The sequence below is a fragment of the Eschrichtius robustus genome, chromosome 15 (assembly GCF_028021215.1).
Source record: "Eschrichtius robustus isolate mEscRob2 chromosome 15, mEscRob2.pri, whole genome shotgun sequence".
In the NCBI taxonomy this organism is placed as follows: domain Eukaryota; kingdom Metazoa; phylum Chordata; class Mammalia; order Artiodactyla; family Eschrichtiidae; genus Eschrichtius; species Eschrichtius robustus.
This window is the reverse complement of record NC_090838.1, coordinates 59,365,524-59,387,684: the sequence shown is the minus strand read 5'-3', so window position 1 is coordinate 59,387,684 and position 22,161 is coordinate 59,365,524. Positions and strand designations below refer to the sequence as shown.

The following is a 22,161-nucleotide window of genomic DNA, read 5'->3' as shown; positions in this document are numbered from 1 at the left end:
TTTTGGGCAGATTTCAAAAAGAAGACATATGGATAAGCATGTTTGAAATCTGCAAAGAACTCTATAAGTACATGGGTTGTTACTGGTAGTGACACTCCTGCACACCTCATGAGAGTGTTGGGGGAGTAAAAGAGGCAGCAGATGTAAAAGAACTTTGCCACGTAATAAAGGCTGTTTAATAGACTTAAAGTGAAATCGGACTTCCTTGGTGGCGCAGTGGATAAGAATCCGCCTGCCAGTGCAGGGGACGCCGGTTCAAGCCCTGGTCCGGAAAGATCCCACATGCCACGGAGCAACTAAGCCCGTGCGCCACAACTACTGAGCCTGCGCTCTAGAGCCCACGAGCCACAGCTACTGAGCCCGTGTGCCACAACTACTGAAGCCAGCGCACCTAGAGCCCGTGCTCCACAACAAGAGAAGCCACCGCAATGAGAAGCCCGTGCACCGCAACGAAGAGTAGCCCCAGCTCGCCACAACTAGAGATAGCCCGTGCGCAGCAACGAAGACCCAACGCAGCCAAAAATCAATCAATCAATCAATAAATTTATTTTTTAAAAAAAGTGAAATCCATTGTGAACCAGTCCAGGTTGTATATAAAACTTTATATATATATTTTGTGATTCTAAAAATCTAAAGTCCTTTTTCATAAAGTTCAGAGTTCAGGCAGAGATTTCTCAAGAATCCTTAAAGATTGTGAATATTTGCATAGAGTTGTTATGAATCCCTCCCTTACCATAAGCATACCTAATTTTTTCCCCCCTAACTGCTCTGCCTCCTTCCCTAATAAAGTATCAATCTTTATTCACTTGGCCATTTCCTGCTGGAAGATTTTTTGTGTGTTAATACAAGACCAGTTTCCTTTATCCATTCATGGTATACGGGCCTTTTCCTTCCACATATCTAGACAGCATGTTTCTTAGTGTCTTACTTGTTGTGAAGGGTACATTCTGCTTCAAAGATGTCTGGAGCTTGAAATAGGCTGGCTCACGGGTAGTTAACTATCTATTGCCCAATTACATCTCTCTAGTTCTCTAAGATGAAAACCTAGGAGTTTTCCTTAACCTCACCCTCCCAGTCACCCTCCAAATCCAGTATGGATTTTGTGACCTAAGTCTACCAATGAAATATTTCTGTATTAATTCACACTTTAGTATAGATTGCCATCTTTCAGAGGACTTACTGTGGTTTATAATTATATATTTATCTTTTTGATTGTTTGGTCATTGTCTATCTTCCTCAGACTATAACCTCTACAAAGGCAAGGAGATTTGTTTTTACCCACCACTGTATCCACAAGGCCTAATCTAGCACATAGTAGGCTCTAAATAAATACTTACTGAATAAATAAATGGCACACTTCCTGCATGGCTTCATTAACTGACATTTTAGCATATTATGTATCAGTCATTTTTTTTCCCTGTAAATATAATCTTTTATTACATTAATCTTTTCTGGTCTTTTAAATTAAATTAAATTTTAAATCTTTTAAATTAATCTTTTATAGTCTTTTGAATACAAGGCTATGTTCAGCATCTTGTAACATCTCCCTTTTCTTATTAAGTCTTTGGGGACTGCCTTCCCAGGAGGCCTACTTCAACACCTCCATCTTTTTAAATGGCTTATGTTTTTAAACAATAATGTTGTGGGTGTATCATGTTCCCATGTCTAAGGTCTAGATGGGCCTGCTGTGTAAAAGGCCTTGACTCCTTTATTTGGGAAAAATGTAAAGGTATATGTTTGGGCGGTGGGGCGCAGGGTCCCAGGTACACTAATATAGCTGATGGCAGAATGCTCATTGGGTAAGCCTGGAGGCTATTGCTTTTAGAAAAGGCCAGGGAGCTTGGGACACAAAACTGGCTCGGCCATGCCTTCAGGACTGCCAATGTTGCCCCCATGAATTTTGAAACTATTTGATCTCTAATCAAATTTTGAAAAATGAAAAAGATAGTCACCTTTCCTAAGTAAAATGCACTCTGCACTTAAAATCAATAGACATATCTATTATTAACTATGGACATTACCCTAGATTCATATCCAGTTCTACAGAATCTGAATTTAAAATAAAAATTTACTATCACACACACATCTTTCTGGGATTCATATCTGATTTTATGTTACAGTCATACATTATACCAAAAAAATATTCCAACATGCAAGAAAGACATTCTTAAGAGGTCACTGAATTTTAGATAATAAAGCTCATCCTCAAAACATGCAAGAATTTTTGTCTGGAGGGGGGCACCCAGCTCACTTAAATAAATGCTACTCTTCTCTCAGTTAGTTTCACACTCAACGAGAGTCTGGTGTGAAGAAGCACAGGACAAACAAGGTTCTGAAACCGAGGAAATTCATTTTTATTCCGTGAAACCACTTTCCTCTCCTGTTTTCAGAAGGAAAGCTCAGATAACTGTGAATTCCAAGACGTGGTTTATTTAGTAAGAAGAGCTTGCTGATCTGCTGAATACTGGCAAAGTCAGTGGCCCTCCTTGGGAGCTAAACCCTGCAGCGTTTCATTGGGTTTTGTTCTAAATTCTGCTATTGCTTTTACAATGATTCTCAACAGATTCCTAGATATAGGAGAAGGAGCTGGAGGGGTGTGGGGTGACCTGAGGATTAACTGAACATGCCCCTCTGCAATCGTTGTAGCCTATTCAAGCAATGGGATTTTTAAAACTACATTTGGACTCTTTCATAAGCCAAATAGAAAAAATAGCTTAGTTGAAATGCCTGGCCTGAATGTCTGCAAAGTCTGAGTCTAATTAAAGACTGCTGAGGCAAATGATTTTTTAAAAAGATTTTCTGCTCACTACAGAAACTACAATTGATTCTATTTATGCTTCCAGGCCTGCTAATGTGAATGGGGCACAAAATGCCATCTTTTATAGATACGGTCCTGGAAAAGAGGGCGGGGGAAGGACTAATGGGCTTTTACAAGAAACGGAGCCACAAAACTGCCCACTTGTGGTGCAGTGCAGGTCACGAACACTCTGCAGTCCTCTGCCCTGCTTTACAATGAACACATATGCACAGCCCGGCATATAAATGCACTGGACACCACGGGGAATACGACAAAGGGGGCGGTCTCTGTGACTGCACAATTCAGCATCTGACCAGGAGGAAAGGCACGTGCCAAGCAAGTGATGCCAACAATTAGCGCCACTGGAGTTCAAGGCAGGGAGAGTTCAAGGTATAGGAGAGACCAGGGCAGGCTCTTCAGAGAAGAGAGGACAGGAGCATAGCCTTGAAGTTGAGACAGAACTCGAGACAGCATTCAGATGGGGCAAAGGAGGAGAGGGTGGTTTCTTCCGATCACAAATAAGGGTGGTTTCTTCCAACCACAAGTAAGGCTGATTAAGAGAAGGGCTGTTGCTGAAACGGGCCTTCCCCTCTGCTAGCCCTGGAAAGAGAGTTGGTTCAGTAAAGTCAGGTACTTTCCAGGACTACAGGAATGTGATGCAGATTTTGATTTGAGGAAAACCCTTAGGAGCTCCTCGTGGGGGTCTTGGAAGAGTAGACGGGAGGGAAGCGAGGAAGATCGGCTTTGCCTTTTGTCAAAGCTTCACCAGGGCTGGATCAGGGGCTCCATTTCTTTCACCTTCCCATGAGTGGAAGGGAGAAACCAGCACAGGACATGGTTTCCATAAGTAAAATAAATATATATACACCACGGAATAGATTCATTCCTCAGTTTCGGTAATCTTAAAGCTTCCTTGATAACAGGACGTTTGTGCCAAAACTTGCAAGAAATCCTTGCAAATATAGTCACATTTGCCCAATACTTGTTTATTGTTGATCAAACATGTAGAAAGCGCTAGGCGCTGACTCACCCTCGCACTAATAGGAAGCCTTACTCAGGCTTAAATATTTATTCTAGGGAAATGCTCCTAGATGGAGATGGCTTGGTGCCAGTGGCTGGGTTCTCCTTCTCAGAGACAGTGTGCCTGGTTCCAGGTACCGCCCTTGATTGCACAAGAAGTGGGGACAGCTGGAAGGAGGAGTTGGCATCATGGTAACCAGGCCAAGTGTTGGGATTCAAAGCTGCAGACCCATTTCAGTGTTATCCAAACCCAGCTTTCATGTAGGTTCCCATTTCACTGCCTGCAGCACTTTTGAAAAGGCAAACAAAGACCCAGGAGCCTCGCTGGACCTTTGCTTCATATTTTCACTTGAGGGCTGGCGCTACATTCACCAGTTGTGGTCAGTGGAAATTCCCCGAGGAAGCCACAATAAGAAAAGGCAAAGGAATAGTTTCTTCCTTTACAGTTTTACTGCCTTAAAGGGCTCCAATCTTCCAACCATCCAAATTTTGTCTTATTCTATCAACCGAATTCTGCAAAAACAAGAAGGAATTCTGTCCTCCGAGGTAGAGTCCTGAGCAAGTGTGGAAGGGAAGACGTTCCTTTCAGCCTGTGTCAAGTTGCCAGCTTCTCATGATGATGATGGAATTTCATCCATTGAGCAGAAATTGAGATTTTTCAGAGGCACTCTCCACCTAATATAGTAAATGGCAAAGAGCTCTCCTGCCCACCCATGGTGCACTCAGATCAGAGAACCCACCTGGGTTCTGGTCTTGCCTTTGCTATAACTGTGTGCACTGTGTCAAGTCATTTCACGTTTTTGGTCTTCAGGGTCCCCTTCTCTGAAATGGAGCTGTTTCCTGGCCTACCCACATCATTCACTAGAGCACTATGGTCACCTCGTCATGGGCCTTAGAGACAGAGCTGAGTCTATTCTGTATCACTGCCCACTGCTGTGTAGTCTTGGACAAGTTAGCTAATCTCTCTGTCCTTAGAGTATCTGCTTCTCTAGAAGGAGTAATAATATCTACATTAAATGGTGGTGGTGAGAATTTGATGAGATGACTATGTAAAGTGATTTTCACAGGGTCTAGCACCTAAGAATTCACTAAATGATGACTTTTCTTATTTTTACCTTCCTAAGGAAATAGAGGTGGGAGAAAGCCTGGGCTCTGGAGTCATGGAACTGGGTTCCAACCCTGATCTCCCCATTAGAACTGTGTACTCTTGTGCAGGGTATCTGAGCCTCAGTTTCTTCATCTGTAAAATGGGAATATTTCCCTCCTAGGGCTGTTGTGATTTTTAAACAGGATAATATTAAATGGGAAAAAGGAACAATGTTTGGCCCCCAAATAAGTTATCTACAGGCATTGATTTCTTTCTGCCTTTTTCCTATGTCCCACTGATGGGAGATTAAAATGGAAAACAAGTGAGGGCACTTTGAAAAATAACATGTTATGCAAATCTGAAACATAAGTACTTCCTCCTTGAAGTAGAGAGGATTGAGGAACAGTAAAAAGACCAAAACACAGGAATCAGATTGAGGAAGCAGAGAATCCGGGGACTTGATGTATCCATGCCTTGAATAATCAGCTTCTGATAATCCAGTGGTGATTTTCCACTTCCTCAGACATTCACAGCCCAGTATTGTGGAAACAGCAGGCTCTCTGGACCCAGACTTCCCTCCTCCACCATTATGAGTGGGCAGACTTGGGGCAGTTTATCTAACTGCTTGCACCTCAGTTTCCTCACCTGTAAAATGGGGATAATACGTCCCTCTTCAGAGAGTGGTTGTGGAAGTGCTTAACAGAGGAGCTGGTAGAAAGAAGATGCTCAGTAAATCATAGCAATTTTTCTTCTTCTTCACAGGCCTCATGACTACTTGTCCTGAGTGTTTATTTATTCATTATCCAAAGGGGAGCTGGATAAAGCGCCATGATCTCTAGATTCCCTGAGAGTCTTGATTGCAAGCATGATTGTTCCATTGTCAGACTTTGTATCTGGCTATGGTTGCCCACTGACCTTACAGTAAAATAGCATAGTTTTCAAGGCTCCGCATGATTTAGCCGTTGCTTGCTGCTTCCTTCATCTTCTGTCATTTTCCATCCAAGCCCTACTCTTCTTTCATTCTGTTATATACCATCTTAGGGTTCTGCTCTGACAAGAATGTTCTATCCATGCTCTTTCAATGAACAACTCTGTTTCACCTTCAGCTTATCTCTGCACAGGAGCCTGAGTTCTTTATCAACCACTTTACTCTTAACCTCAGTCATATGTTACTTCTTATATACCATGTGTCACATGGTATCACATAATTATACATATTTATTTATTGACTTGTTTTTATGTGTCCCTCCCACCAGACCGTAAGCTCCACCAGGATAGGGTGTCTACCTGCTTACTTATAACCAAATGGCCAGAGTCTACCATAAAAGGTTTTCGATGAGTATTAGAGGAATGAATAAATATTAGCCCCTGCATCTTGATTGGGGATTTAAAAATAAGGTCACTATTAAGAGGTACAACTACCATGTATAAAATAAATAAGCTACAAGGATATATTGTACAGCACAGGAAATATAGCAAATAATTTATAACCTTAAATGGAGTATAATCTATAAAAATATTGAATCATTATGCTGTACAGCTGAAACTAATATTGCAGATCAACTACACCTCAATAAAAAAAGAAGGTCACCATGGGTCTAAAACTTCATGAACTATTTGAGCTTTTGAAAGCTGCTCTGCACTCCTATTTTGGATAATTAAACCCAGTCCTACTTTATTATGAGAAAATAACCAGCCACAAAACAACGTCCATGGGAAAAAGCTGGAATAGATGCTTTAGATGGTGGGGTGGCGGGGGGAGGGGGGAGGAAACAAGAGCTTTCTTTTCAGTATCCAGAAGGAAAAATGAACCTACTTCTTAAAATTAGTTAACCAACTTTCAGGCCATAATTAGTTCTGTCTGAGTCGAGAAAGACGAGTTGTGCTGTGCTTGTCCCTGTTTTTCTGTCCAGGCAAATGAATTAACAACTGCGATAAACATGGGTTTCAAGTATTGGAAGGATGGAAACCACCAGCATAACTCCCAGATAAAAGCTCACAAGAATGTTATCATTCGGCTAAAAGTTTGGAGTCTCAAATTATTTTTTCCCCCTTTTGGAAGACTGTTTCACTAAAATTTCTTAAACATCTTTGGGGTGATTTCCATTGGGGGTTAGGGAGAGTTTTACAAACATCTGGGCTCATGTTGAGCTTGGGTGAGTTGCTAAGGTTGAAATACTCAAGGACAACAGCAATTTATGCAGATAAAAACACTCAAATTATTTGGGTAGGAACCAACTGTTGAATGATGTGGCACATGGCTCATAAGAACCTTTGAACAGGTAAGAGTTGTCCCTGTTTAAACCCAGCCATCTGAAGAAAGGACTTCTGCAGTAGCCTCATGCCTGGGTTCCTGCCTCTGGGCCTCCCCAGTCTCCTTTCTATATATAGGGACACTGTCATCAGATTCTATTCTTAAATATTACTTGCTAGACATTCAAAATGTTTCAGTGATTACACTAAGTTGGAGTCAAAATTCCTTGAAGGCTCTCATCAATCTGCTTCTAACCCAATGTCTCTGCTTATTTCCCATTACTCCTGACTCCTTTATCCAAACTCTCCCACCAGACAGATAGGTATTATTATTGTCTTAAAAATATGCTTGCTCTTTTCCAGTCTTTGGGCTGAGGTCATGCCATCTCTTCTCTGGTGCTACCCACCACCCATCCTTGGTCTTTTAGGAATTCAGGTCTACCCCAGTTTCTCATGAAGGCTCCAGTCCAGAACAGTAGACCTCTGAGCTGCCACAGGATTCATGATCAGGCCCAAATCCTGCTGTTAACTGTCTATCTAAATCACTATTTGGGTGTTGTTTTACCTGGTTATTACATCTCTTGTCACTTATACTGTCAAGTATGCCACACTGACCCCAGAAGTTATTTACAGTAGGGGTTCCTCACCTGGGGATCCATAATTGGCACTGATAACTTCTCTATCCTTTCAATAATTTTCACTTTCTGGTTAAGGTGGTTTAAGTGTGTTTGTGTTCCTCGCAAACACATCTTAAAGAAGACGACTGTCATATGGACATATTTAGGATAAGAACTCCCAACTTGGGGTGGAATTATTTTTCACAGTTCTGAAAATGTAAGGTCACATATATCAAGATTGTGAAAGTACAACACCTGGGGCACTGATTAAAACGTGCAGATTTAAAAGATGCAGTTTCATAGGCTCCATCACATACTGACTGTGATAGAAGCTCCTGGGGATAGGGCCTGGGAATGGGTATTGCAAACAAGATTCCCCAGGTGACTTTTATGCATATTTAAGAAAACTTAGAGGGTGAGGAGGAAGTTGACACTAAGGTTTCTCATATGATGGTGAAGGGACATGGAAGAGGAAATAATTCATATGTCTTGAGTACTGATTATGTGCCTGGAAAAATATTAGGTATTTTCACTAGTGTTAGCTCTTGTAATCCTCAAACAAGCCTACGACATGTGTCTTGTCATTAATCCCTTATACAAATATGGAACTAAGCGAAATACCTCATCTAAGGATCTATAAATGGTAAGCTGTTGGGGCAGCCTTTCAGCTCTGGGCTGCCCAGCTCCAAAGTTCCTACTTCTCACTCTGCTTTCCACTCTGCTGGGGTTCTAAGCAAACCTTGGAAGGAGGGAGAGGGAGCCTGAGGCACATCCAGGTTGGAGGTTTCCTAGGTCAGTCTGCGGGAGCTGGGCAGATCCCAAGCTCCTGATGGGTAACCCTGGATCAAGACCCCATTGACATCTTAAGAGGACAGTGGTCCTCTGAGCTCTGAATCTGCATCCTGGACCCCAAGTCTGAAGCTCCAACTGGAGAAACCACTGTCTGTCTGCCTGGTCCCCAAATCTAAGGACGGAGGCTTCAGCAACCCTGGACTTTATTACAGGAGCAGCACACACACAGGCCTTCTGGCTGAGGCTTCAAAGACTAGCATCCTCCAATATTCCAGCTGGACCAAGGGCCTAGCCTGGGGATGGATGGTAGAAAAGAGAGGCCCAGGAAGCCAGGTCCTGTTCACTGATAGGAAAGGGATGATAAAAAACCAGGATGGGATGAAAAAGAGGGCTGGTGCCGGTGCAAACTCTGGGGAACATTGAAACCCTCATATTTTACAGTGAGGGTGCAATATCACTCAGCCATGAAAAAGAATGAAAAAATGCCATCTACAGCAACATGGATGAACCTAGAGATGATCATACTAAGTGAAGTCAGCCAGACAAAGACAAATATCATATGATACTGCTTAAATGTGGAATCTAAAAAAATGAACTTATTTACAAAACAGAAATAGACCCACAGACATAGAAAACAAACTTCTGGTTATCAAAGGGGAAAGCAGGGGGAGGTATAAATTAGGAGTTTGGGATTAACATATACATACTACTATATATAAAATAGGTAACCAACAAGGACCTACTGTATAGCACAGGGAACTATACTCAATACCTTAAAATAACCTACAAGGGAAAAGAATCTGAGAATCTGAAAAAGAATATATGTGTGTGTGTGTGTGTGTGTGTGTCTGTATGTATGTGTGTAACTGAATCACTTTGCTGTACACCTGAAATTAACACAACATTGTAAATCAACTATTTAAAAAAAAACACCAAAAAACCAAAAAACAAATGAGCCACGAAAAAAAAAAAAAAAGAAAAAAAGAAAAAAAAGAATCTATGTTGTGACTCCAGGTAAGTTCCATTCATTAAATGAATAAAAGTTTAATATGAAAAAAAGAAACCTTCATATTTGGGGATTATAGATCTAAAGCAGTGGTTCCATTAAAATCACCTGGGAAGATCTTAAAAATCCTGTTCAGATAATCATCAATGGGCAGCCAAGATAGAAAACCACTGGTCGAAAGTGCCTCTGATGGCCAAGTGATACAGGCTGAGCCTGCAATGTTCAGAAAGCAGTCATGGTTGGGAAAGCTGAGGTCGGTCAAGTGCACAGCATCGGCTGCAGTCCTTCCGGTATGAGAACTGCCTGAAGTTTGGCTCGCTGCCAGAGCAAGTTTCCTTTCCATTTTTAATTTTCCATTGTAGGGTAAAGAATTGGCACAGGAGAATGAGAAAAGAAACACGTGTGAACGGCAGGATGGAGACGTGGAACACGACAGATATAAAGATATACAAAGAAATGTAGAAGAACACCAGCCTTAGTTGAGATAGAATTGGGGTATCTACAGCAGGTCAGGGGGCAGAAAGCGCCCGGGTATCCATTCTCAGAGGAAGCGCTCTACTCACTGAGTGGATGACGCCTTGCAGGGCCTGGAAGCCATCATTTACTGGAAACACATGATCCTTACTGTCGGCGATCCGGGCCAGCTGAGGACACAGCAAACACAAACACACACGGAGATGTGTCAGGCTTGGACGTGGAGAACTGAGGAAAGCCACTGGGTCCAGGGGCCTCCATCTCCTTTTAAAACCCATAGGAACTTGAGGGCTTGCCTGGGCTCAGGGACCTCACTGAGAAGCCCTCAGTCATAATGAGATTACCAGGGGACTCTCTGGAGCGGGTCCGGAGGGTCGGTTCCAGCTTTTACATTTGTTTTAATACTTGTCTCCTTGGGACCAGCGGTAAGATTGCCCAGCTAGATGAACATTTGGCCTGGGTTGATGTATTTATGGATTTGGGGGCAGGCCATTGGCTTATTTTTCTCCCATTCAACCACATTTCTGTTGGCAACTATATTCGAATCAAACAGACTCAAGTTTCCTTTCAAAGCAACTTTAAAAATAAATTCAAGCTTTGGTGTTGGGCGAGCCCAATGAATGGGGACCCTTATCTTTCACCCAAACTGCTCATTGAGGAAAGGAGCCTTGCGATTGGTTTGGTTGCTCCTGCTTTTGGGAGCAGAGGACTGGAGAAAGGAGAAACGATCTGCGGAGATTTTCTACTCCCAAACTCTGTCTAGTGCTGTGATTGCCACAGTCAGTCAGTGCCAGGATTTTTACTGATTGTAAAAGTAATACACAATCATTGGGAAATTTCAAAAAACCAGGAGTGTTAAAATAAAAAGAAAAAAGTTATTAATAATTCATCTGTCTGTCCATCCATCCATCCATCCATCATCTTTCTATTACTGTTAATTTGATATAGTTTTTCAGACTTTTCCTATACAAATATACACATTTTATTTTAAAAAGTAGACTCATACTATTCCCATACTGTTTTGTAACCCTATTTTATTCATTTAACAACATATCCTGAACTTTGTCAATGTTATTAGAACAAAAAGAAACTCTGAAGTACATTGAAGAACAGCTATTTAGGTTGCTAACACATTTTTACAATTTGCTTATTGTGAACACTTGGACATACATTTTTTGCCCACTGGCCAATTATTTCCATTTTGGGGGGTATTGAAATGCATTGCACCTTTAATGAGAAAAAAGGGATGTTTGCCATTTAAATAAGAAAATCAGATTTATCAAATTAAATTTTAAAAAAAACCAACAAGTTTTCCAAGTTAATTTCGATCTATTTTGACCTCCTGGCAATTTAACATGTACTAAGAAAGTCAACCAAAAAAGATGCTGCCTGGATGGTCTGCATTGAAGACCCTCAAGCACATTAGCAAATAGGTTCACATCCCTCACCCATCCAATAATTCCCTCCCTGCTTAGCATTTCTGGAAAAATCATCCATCTAATGGGTATTTATGCTGCTGATGCACCCTCTGCAGTGACTGCATGTTTTCTATCATTCACAAGCTGAGTAGGCTCCCAAACCTGAGGAAATCCATGCTCATACCTGTGTTTCATTGAAATCCTTCACACCCACACAGTAAACGATTGCACCAAGATCTCGGGATCTGTTAGCCTGGGCCAATGAAAGAAAAGACATTTAGAGAGAGAAGCAGTGGCAAATGTACTCCTTTTGGATCACCCAGCTTAACTGCAGTGATCAGGTATTTATTGAGCACCTACTATATGCCAGGTACCACAAGGGAGAGGGCAATCCCTGTCCCCAAAGAGCCAATTCTCCAGTGAACATCACATTCTAATGCAATATGGTGGATGTGAGGGGAGTGATTAGTCTAATGGGAAGTGTTGAGGAAGATCCACAGAAGTAGAGTCTTGATGAGAAGCTTCGAATGACGAGGGGAGGAAAAGGATACTATAGGCTAAGATAAGTCATATTAAATATTTTGGCGAAATGATTATCTTTTCTATTCCTCTGATGGATTTTTATTGACATACGTTCTTCCTTTGTAATGGCAGTGTGCTCTATCGGAAAAGATGTGACCTTTGGAATCCAGCATACCTGGGTTTGACGCTTGGCTTTTCTCTGTAAAGTACTTTGGAGATTAAATGAGAAAATAAATGCAGAGCTCCTCACATGAGGCGTAGAACAATGCAGATACTCATCAATGTCAGCACCTTCGTGAATATGGCCTTTTTTATTCCCAAAGAAGACACTGGGTCAGTGGTATGGGATTTAAGGTCCATATTTGAGTGGGTGAACCTATGACTTTATCTACAAGTAAGTATTGAGAGAGCAACCTAATGAATAATATCCAGAAATTGGCTTGATTTTAATATCTGATTTATGACAGGCTCTTCCAGGTTCTTTGTTTCAGAAGACAAAACAAAAATTGGAAATCCTTGGTATATACAGTAGAAACTTAATAAATCATTGATAGTAAACATATAGTAGGTGCTCAATATATGCATATTGATTTGAATCACGTCCCTTTTCCCCCTCTCTTAGTACTCAAACCCACTTGTGACTAACACTGAATTTTAGAAGGGGCAGAAACATACATCTTTTTTCCTTCATGTTAGAAATATTTCTTGCTGCTTTCAGGATAAAATAAACTTTTAGGTACAGTCTAGCCCCAGCCTTCTCCGCAATGACTTCTATGGCTTCTCTCCTCTAGTTGGGCTTTATATAGAATTATCAAAAATGGAAAGGCTCATTTTCTTTATATATCTTGAGCTTTATCTTTCTTTTTCAGACACCTTCGTCCTATTGGCATTGGCACTGCAAATATTTTTCCAAGTTTGTGTGTGCCATACCTAAAATTCTTTTCTACTAACCTCTACTTTAAACCTCTGACACCTATCATTTATTTTATATTCAGTTATTTCCTTATTAGGGTTTTTACTTTAGTTGACGGTTATTTAGCATCCAAATAAGCCATTTTGCATTCCCATTATACAGTCAGTTTCAACTGTAGAGTATAGAAATATATTATTTCCTGGATGCTCAGGGAGCCTCTGTCATATTTACTTGTGGGTTTCCCCCTTGTAAATTTTGTACAAGTTAGGGTAGGGGGTCAGTAATGTGTTTATCTACTTAATTTCCTCACGCCCTTTGCCAACAGAGGCTTCAAAAAGCTGAACAGTATTACACAGTAAAGCCCATAAAGGCAGCAACTGTGTCTTACTCACCAGTGTGTTTCTAGTGTCTAGCAAAGTGCCCATACAGGCCAAGCTCTCAGTTAGCACTGAATGAATGAATGAATGAATGAATGAATGCATATCAATTTCTTGCTTGCGGAGCTGAACTTAAATTAAATAGTAGTCAAGACCTTGAGATAAGCGTAATTCTCTGATCGATTCCTCCTCCAGAGGCTGGCATCTCCCTCCATCACTGCCTGTCTCTTTCCTTATTGTGTTTCTTTCTAACTTGGCCTGAATGAGCCTTTGTCACTAATGAGGCTTCAGTACATTCCTATGGTGAACTGGTTTCCTGGGGCCACATATACATATAGCTCAAATGTGAAATTTGAAAGGAAAGAATTTCCTAAATATAAATATCACTTTTCAACTCTTAGATAAACCTCTTTTTCTGAATCTCTTTATAAACTGAAAGCTTCATTTAGAGAGGATTCCTTCACTTGCTTTAAGGAGTGCTTTGTAAGGGCATAAAGAAAAGGAAAAAAGAAATACTGAAGGAGAGATTACAATTTACTTTTCCCCAATTAATGTTCAGCTTTGGTTCTTAGAGGAAGAATTTCAGTGATTACTACATTTTGACAAAATTGGCTTTCACATATTTCAAGTAATTCTTTTCCCTCCTGGTTTTAGTAGAAATGAAGGAAAAATAGTACCAATGGATTTGTTGAAAAGTTACATATGGTATTTCAACACTGCTTTCGAGAAAGGCATGGCAGATATATCTCGTCCCTTAAAACACAGAGTAATATGCAAATCTGTGGAAAAGGGAAAAATACCTCCCAGGTGTGAGACATGAAGATTCACTTTAAAAATGAGTTATGGTTGTTATCTTTCACGTATGGGACACTATTTTATCCAGGGACTTTACAAAGAACACTTAACATTTTGCCCAAGTGGAAAGACCGCAGCCCATTTCAGAAGGAAGAAGCGCTGTTTCCATGTCAGACATAGGCCGGGCGGTCGCTTACCTCCCTCTCTGAATAGAAGAAGAGGTCCTCATGCAGTTCCCCATCGGTCAGAGCGATGATGACGCTGGCTGTCCTGTATCCTGCTCAAACAACACAGACCCACTCAGTTCATCCCGCTGCACCAAGGGAAACCCCCTCTCAGCCCTGGGCGTCTGTCTCTTCGCAGCTCCACCACCCAAGGTCAGTACTGTGAGAATCAACAACTTTTCTTTGGGGACCGGAAGTAGCTCTGGCACGAAGAAGAATGTGGGACAGACTCTAAGGGGGAATATGTTTTGTTTCTGGGTTTCCAAGTCTTTCTTAAAAAAAAAGGCCAAACCTGGTGAAATGGTCGCTGGACTGATAGCTGGGAGTAGCTACAGTGAATCCAACGTGACTATTTCCTAGCAACAGTCCACATGACTCTCGCCAAGGCCCGAGGGCAAACTCGACCACCTGGGCCTTTCGGGGGTCCTTCTCACATGCTGTCCTTGACCACATATGCAACATCCCTTGAAGAGTTTGGCAAAGAGTAGCAGTCATCATGACTTATAAGCTGACTGGAAGTATTACTGAAAGTATTGGTTTTGCAGTTGGCAAAACCTATTAGAATTCTTTCAGCGATTTTGAAACTTCCAGTAACATCGATGACGGTGGCTTTATAATAACAAGTGTTGCTGTTGATATTGGGTCTGACCTATTTGTTGCAGTTTAGAGTGAAAGAGGATGTGGACACCTCTACAGGCCTGGGAGGAAAATCCCCGCTCTAATGCTGAACCTCTTTTAAGAGATTTGCTTCAGATAAAGAAATGCTACCCATGAAAGACAGGGTAGTAATAGTAATAATAACTAAAATTATAATAATAATAAATATTATTTCTCTGTGCTAAGCATGCTATTAAGTACAGTTTATTCCTTTTTTTCCACTTAAATGAAGGGAAGTTTAAGCCAAACTGGTATCTTAATCTAAAATCGTATCCAGTCACAGCAATGAAGAGGCTTGGAGCTCAGAGAAGGACAAGAAAATTAAATTTGACATAAAAATCCAAGACTTCACTAACCCTTCCAAGTGTTTATTAACTTAATGAATTCAACATGCAAAACTGTTCATGAGCATTACAGACTGTAGTCCATAATGAGATCTTAATTACTTTTACATAACTTTTTTTTTTTTTTTTTTGGAATCATCAGGACAGTCGAATTTGACCTCATTCGTGCCATCTTTCTATGCATTCCTCCTCTGTGACGGAGTGTGTGTTTAAGGATTAGAGGCAATATCCTGTGTCTTTTCAAACATGAAATTACTGAGGCACTTTTTCAGAAGGAAACACAGAAAAAAAGTTAAATAATTCATAATGGTAATTAGGAATATAGTCTTACCTTGACTGTTTTCGTAATAAATCTGCTCACTGGCCTGAAAAACATATGAAAGAGCCATTAGACATACAGCCACTGTTGCTACTACAAATGCCATAGGGGGCAGTGGACCTGGTGTTGGATCCACAGTCTTGGGTCAGTCTTGATTCTTTATGTAATTCACTCAGGTTTCACTCAAATATCAATGGATCATGTTCATCTGAAGTTACCCTGGATCAATATCTTTCCTCTCATAGACTGGGACTTGTTTTGCTGAAGACTGAAGTCATTGCAATTCTGTCTCAACCTCTGAAGAAATATATAGAAAAGATTACCTTGGGAATAGAGGGGACCTGTGTGTGGCATGATTCACGAGTGCCGGCCAAGCATTAGCTAAGAGACCCTTCATCAGTGTCAGGGAAGGAAGAAGGAATTTCATGTATTCGGCTCTTTTGGATGGAGTTATCGTGTACACACTTATGGGAAAATTGTTTTCACTCTTGCCATGGGGTGTTACTCAGTTCCTTTAATATGTCTGTCTCGTCTCATCAGCCATCCCCGTGTTGATGTTTCCACATCACAATCTTTTTTTGGAGTTTAAAACTCTTTTAAAATTACCCTTTCAAATCCTTCATGCATGTAAGTGTCTCCTCCTGGCAGAACCTTCTGGAGTTCTTCTAGGCCTTGACGGATCTGTTCCCTGAAATCCAAAGACACCCTGTTAGTCTTATTAGAGCATTTTTTTATTTGGCTGTTGATAGTCACATGCTTTAGTCTTCTTATCTTCGTGGATAGTCTATATTGCCCAAACAGTCCCCCAAAACCCTATCAGCTGGAAAGTCTTTCTAGTAAATTATCCATTTAGGGTCGGCCACAGTGTAGAGTAAGTGAGATTTCAAGGATTGAGGGAAAGGACACTTCAGGAATCTCCATGTGCAGGTGAAAAATTTCCATTCCCTGAACAGGACAAAGTTTTCATTCTACGTTGGAAACGAGTCTTAAGACTTGTCTTCTTAGGCAACGTTATATCAAGATTCAAAGGGCTCATGTGAGCCAGAAAAAGGGGGGTACTAAGAACCCAGGGCAAGGCCACCACAAGGACCGCAGGCAGGAGGGGCAGGCGTCTGGAGCAAGCTGCCACCAGAAGAGTTGTGCCAGAGAAAACCATGGAGTCAGCTTTGAAAATAAAGACCCAGGCAATCTATGCTTTCTAGGACGACCAAGAGTGTTTTCTGTGGGCTGGTGCCCATGTTTTCTTACTTTGATTGCTCAAGGTGGTAGTGGGGCAGGAAGAGGAAGTGGGATATGGTATTGGGAAAGGGTCCGATAGCAGTGGGAAACGTGAAGGTTTGGGGACCAATTAGAATCTTTGTGGACCTTTCCCTCAGAGATGTAAGATGTCCACGTTCATGTTCCCGTCAATTAAATAGCTTCATACTGTGCTGAAAAGGGCAAGAAAGTGTAGTTTCTGAAAAAGAATATGAACTTCATTCCTGAATAAGCCCATAAAGGGTTTGAAATTACCCTCCTCACTCTGGGGTTTCTTTAGGGGCAGAGGGTGGAGATGCACAATTTAAATTAAGTGGGGACTACTACCAATTTTCTACATGTTATCTTCTAGGCCTACAGAGTTGTGAACTTGCCTGGCAATAGAAAGTCAATAAAAGGTGCAACACCCCAGGGACTTCCCTGGTGGTCCAGCGGTAAAAGAATCCGCCTTCCAATGCAGGGGACACAGGTTCGATCCCTGGTCGGGGAACTAAGATCCCACATGCCGCAAGGCAACTAATCCCTCGCGTCACAACTACTGAGCTCACGCACCTCAACTAGAGAGTCCACGTGCCGCAAACTACAGAGCCCACACACTCTGGAGCCCACGTGCCACAACTAGAGAGAGAAAACCCGCACACCACACAACTAGAGAGAATTCCACATGCCTCAACGAAGATCCTGCATGCCACAACAAAGACCAGACACAGCGGGGTGGGAGGGGGAAGCTGGGGCGAAGTGAGAGTAGCATCGACACATATACACTACCGAATGTAAAACAGTTAGCTAGTGGGAAGCAGCCGCATAGCACAAGGAGATCAGCTCGGTGCTTTGCGATGACCTAGAGAGGTGGGATAGGGAGGGTGGAAGGGAGGCTCAAGAGGGAGGGGATATGGGGATATATGTACGCATATGGCTGGTTCACTTTGTTGTACAACAGAAACTAATGCAGTATTGTGAAGCAATTATACTCCAATAAAGATCTATTACAAAATTAAAAAAAAATAAAGTGGGGAAACTTCTTTTGAGCAGGGAAAGAACCTCGTGTTCACTGAGCATCCACTATATACAAGGCCCTGCACAAAGATTTCTGATTTCATACTCACAATAACCACTCAAGGTGGGTATTATTGCCCTCATATTATAGATAAGAAAACTTGGGTTCAGAGAGGTTAGTTAAGTAGGAGGGCAGAGGCTTGAGGTCAAATCTACCTGACTCAAAAAAAAAATCTGCCTGGCTTTCTACTTTGCAAGCAGCATAAGACAGTGGGCAGTTTTCAGTAAAACTTGAATTAATGGAGAGCAATGGCAATTTTTCACACCAACTGAGTACTTATACTGTGTCAAGCTCTGTTTGAAAAATACATGTAATTAATTTACTTATGCCTTATGATAGCTCTTTGAGGTAGATACTAATATTATCTCTATTTCACAGATAAGGACTCTGTGACTCAGTTGAGTCACAGAGAGAGAGGCTAAGGAAGTTGCCCAAAGCCCCTCCACTACTAAGTGGCAGAGGTGGGATTTCAACCCAGATGCCCTACTCTCAGTCATTATATTAAACTGTTTCTCTCTTGAATAAATGAATGAATGAATGGATAAAATTTATTACTGGCCTATTCTGGTAATTGCTTAAAGAGGAAGTCCAATGCAGAATTAACCTTTTGTTAAAACTGATGTAATGGGGTGGTCATGGGTGAGACTTGATTGCCAGGTTGGAGGTTTTAAAAGACAAACTGAAAAGGGTTTAGCCTGAGCCTGTCCCTGGCCCAGGCTGCTGATGCTTTTTAGGTGGAATATTTAAGGCCAAGTAACTCAGACTTTGGGAAATGTACTGATTATTGTCTGCTTGTCTTATCAGTGCCCAGATATCAGACCATGTGCCCAGCTGCCCAAATCAGAAACCAGAAGCCTTCTTTGACCACCCCCCCTACCTTGACTCTCCTCTCTCCTGCTCCCTTACGTAATCTAACATTAGATTCCATGGGTCGTGCTCTAAACATACCTTGAAACTGACACTTCTTCATCTCTTCTGCCAACCTCATGGTCTGGGAGACCATCGTTTCTTACTTAGACCATTGGGAAAGTCACTGGCTGTCTTTTGACTGCCTTCTCACCCCTCCTGCATTCAATCTCCACATGGCTGCCAGAGTGTTCTTAAAATATGGATCAAAACATGGCATTCACTCCCCTGCTCAAAACCCTTCCCAGCCATTGATTACACTTGGGATAAAACCTCAAATCCTCACCATGACCTTCAAGGGCCTTCATGGGATGGATCCTCTGCCTCCCTGACAGTCTCATCTTGCACTGATCTGCTCCCACTCCCTTCACCTGAGTCCCACTGGTCTTCCTAAGCTCCTTTCTCCAGCAGATCCTTCACACCTGCAGTCACTGTTGCCTGGGGGCTGGGGAAGGTCTTTGCCCAGCTCTTCACTGGGCTAATTCTTACCCAGCCTTCAATCCCAGCCCAAATATCAGTTGCTCAAAGTAGCCTCATTTGACTTCCCCAATTCAAATTAGCTCCCTCAATTAGACTTCACATGGCACCCCACAATTGTTACTTGATAGCACTTAGGACATCTTATAACGAATAACATTTGATTATGTGATTATCTGTTCACTTTAGTTTGTTCATTTGTTTCAGTTCTAGACTTTAAACTCCATCAGGGCTGGGCCATGTCTGTTTTGATCTCCACTATATCTTCTGTGTCTGCTATAGTACCTGGAACATCACAGACATTCAACAAATATTTGCTGAAGAGGTGGGAGGAGGAAATAAGCTTCATTGGCCATGTGGACGGTGGCCAGGCAGGAGCTGACCTGGTAGTGATCGACTGTAGGGCAGGTCCGGGCCCATGTGGTTATAGACCATTCTCTGTGTTGTACCTCTTTACATACGCCCTCCCCCCAATTTTAATAAATTCCATTGAAAGCCATAGTTTAATTTCAACTCTATCATTTGGTAATGAGAAAGAGCATACATCTATGCATTAGAAGGAGGGTTAAAGATGACAGCGGAGTCCCCACCTGAGGCCACCAAAGGGAGGGGGAGGGTGGCATTAGCAGTCACCTGGCAGAGGGCAACTTTGCCCTGCAGGTTGGCAGTTTCATGAGGATAACAGCAAACAAGGTGGCATGAGGGTGAGGCTGGGATATGAGAGTGAGGCTGGGACAGGAAAACTGAGGTTTATTCCTGAGCACACAGAGGTGGCACCCTGAAACCCTTCGGTACAGCTGAGGGGCATTATGGGGTTGGGGGGCTAATTTCTGACAATTAGGGGGGTGGAGATTGGGCATCAAAAGTAAATGTGAACAGAAAAAGTAAATGTGGTCTTATCTTTGGTCATTTAAAAAATCTATTTATTTATTTATTTGCCTGCCTTGGGTCTTAGTTGCGGCACGCGGGATCTTCACTGTGGCCCGTGGGCTCTAGAGCGCACGGGCTTAGTTGCCCTGCGGAATGTGGGACCTTAGTTCCTCGACCAGGGATTGAACCCACATCCCCTGCATTGGAAGGTGGATTCTTAACCACTGGACCACCAGGGAAGTCCCTTATCTTTGACTAGGTCATTGACTAGTGAGGTTTAGGACATTTTGGTAACACTAAAATTGGAATATTGTGTTAAGACTAAAACTTTAAAAAGAGGACTAAAAAAAGGCACAATGGGGCTGTGGAAAAGGTTCCCTGGCTTCTCTGTATTTTTTCCCTGCCAAAAAAAGTCTGGGAACTGGGGTGTTTTCTCTAAGCCTATTTCCTTTCCTTTACAAGTATTTTCTTGAGCTTTCTATTTTTTGGTACCAGAACAAGCAAAGGCTGTTTTGGAAACTGTCCTTATCCTTGATACTTTGTGTCTGGCAAGATATGATGAGCTCACTAGTCCCAGGCAGTGGTCACACTACCCTTATACCACCCTCCTTGGTAAAAGGTCAGAGGACTTACGGCCCCACCTCCCTACTCCATGCCCCTTCTCTACGTTCCTACATCTAAGCAAACAACACAGATGGTTTCATGGAAATTGTGGGTCCATTTTAATTCTGGGACAATAGGACTATTAATAAAGAGTCTATTTTTTTTGATGCTCTCTTAGAAATGAAAGAAAATTGGGAGAAAGATCTTTTAAAGGGGGCGATATGAAGCTCTCCTCTCTGAAGACTTGGTTACTACCAAATGAAATATTATCTTCCTGGGAAATGAGAGAGTCTGGGAGTCCTATGAAAACAGGCTGCTCTTAAAGAGTCGCCTCTTTTCCTTGGTGGTTTCGTATTTCTGCCAGTGTTCCTACTTAGAAGTTAAGGGTTTTCAGGCCATATGTCTTGTGCTCCTTTTGCAACCCCTGTGACACTTAATGATGGACATAGAGTGATGTGTTGTTGAATGAATGACTCCAGTTTGGATGCATCCATCCATCCATTCATTCATTTCCACAACTATTTATTGAGCACACAGCATGCAACCAGCACTACGCTGGTTTGTATGGGTAGGGAGCGGGGAGAATCAGTTACAGTGTCTGTAGGGCTTTCTCTTGCCCTGGGAATTTTTGTAAACTTCTTGAGGATTACTTTCTGGGATTCCAGTTGTATTGTGACATTTTAATATTTGCTGATGAAAACATTAAAGGATAAATGCACATAAGCATGTCAAGAAGCACTTCAGCAACTTTTTACCCCAAGTATCCCAGTGATGCTTCTACTGCAAAATCTTCCTTGGGGTTAGGCAATATCTACCACATTTTCAGTCTATGAAAACAACCTCCACCACCCCCCAAAACCCAGCATCAGCCCTGCATTGTCCACTTGCCTCCTAATACAACAGCTTCCGTGGAATCGACTTTTCTCAAATGTCCTGGAGTTTTTGGCTTCGGAGCCTCAACTATACAGTCAACACACATCACTATTAACCACTAATGCTACACTCACAATATTTCCAGATGTCTCAGGGCTCCAGGGTTGACTACAAAAAAACATGAAGTAAACAGAACAGAATAGCAAAGATTAATTAAAGACATTTTTGCTGTTACTTTGGAGTCTTGAAGTCCCACGACCAACTCTGATCATTTGTTTATAATGTATAGAAATCATGTCCTCTTTGCGATTTTTACCAAAGAATAGGCCAATATGATTAATGACATCAGGATGCATGTTGAACCAAAGATTCTTTGCTATATTTTTTTAAAGTGAGGTATAATTTATATATAGTAACATGCGCAGGTATTTATTAATTTCCATTATAATTGTTGAATTTATTTCTATTACTTTGTTCTTAATATTCCTTTATTCTCTTTTAAT

The 22,161-nt window shown here is 41.7% G+C and overlaps 1 protein-coding gene across 3 annotated transcripts in view; it reads right to left on the bottom strand.

Annotated features, from left to right (window-relative positions):
- ANTXR1 (ANTXR cell adhesion molecule 1) overlaps window positions 1–22,161 on the bottom strand; it is a 243,333-nt gene that overhangs the window by 169,956 nt on the left and 51,216 nt on the right. For all 3 annotated transcript variants that reach the window (XM_068565029.1, XM_068565027.1, XM_068565028.1), the window contains exons 4-8: window positions 16,222–16,303; window positions 15,628–15,661; window positions 14,269–14,348; window positions 11,649–11,717; window positions 10,136–10,216 (exon numbers count right to left, since the gene is read on the bottom strand). In XM_068565029.1, the coding sequence (XP_068421130.1) occupies window positions 10,136–10,216; window positions 11,649–11,717; window positions 14,269–14,348; window positions 15,628–15,661; window positions 16,222–16,303 (346 nt within the window). The remainder of the gene's footprint in view (window positions 1–10,135; window positions 10,217–11,648; window positions 11,718–14,268; window positions 14,349–15,627; window positions 15,662–16,221; window positions 16,304–22,161) is intronic.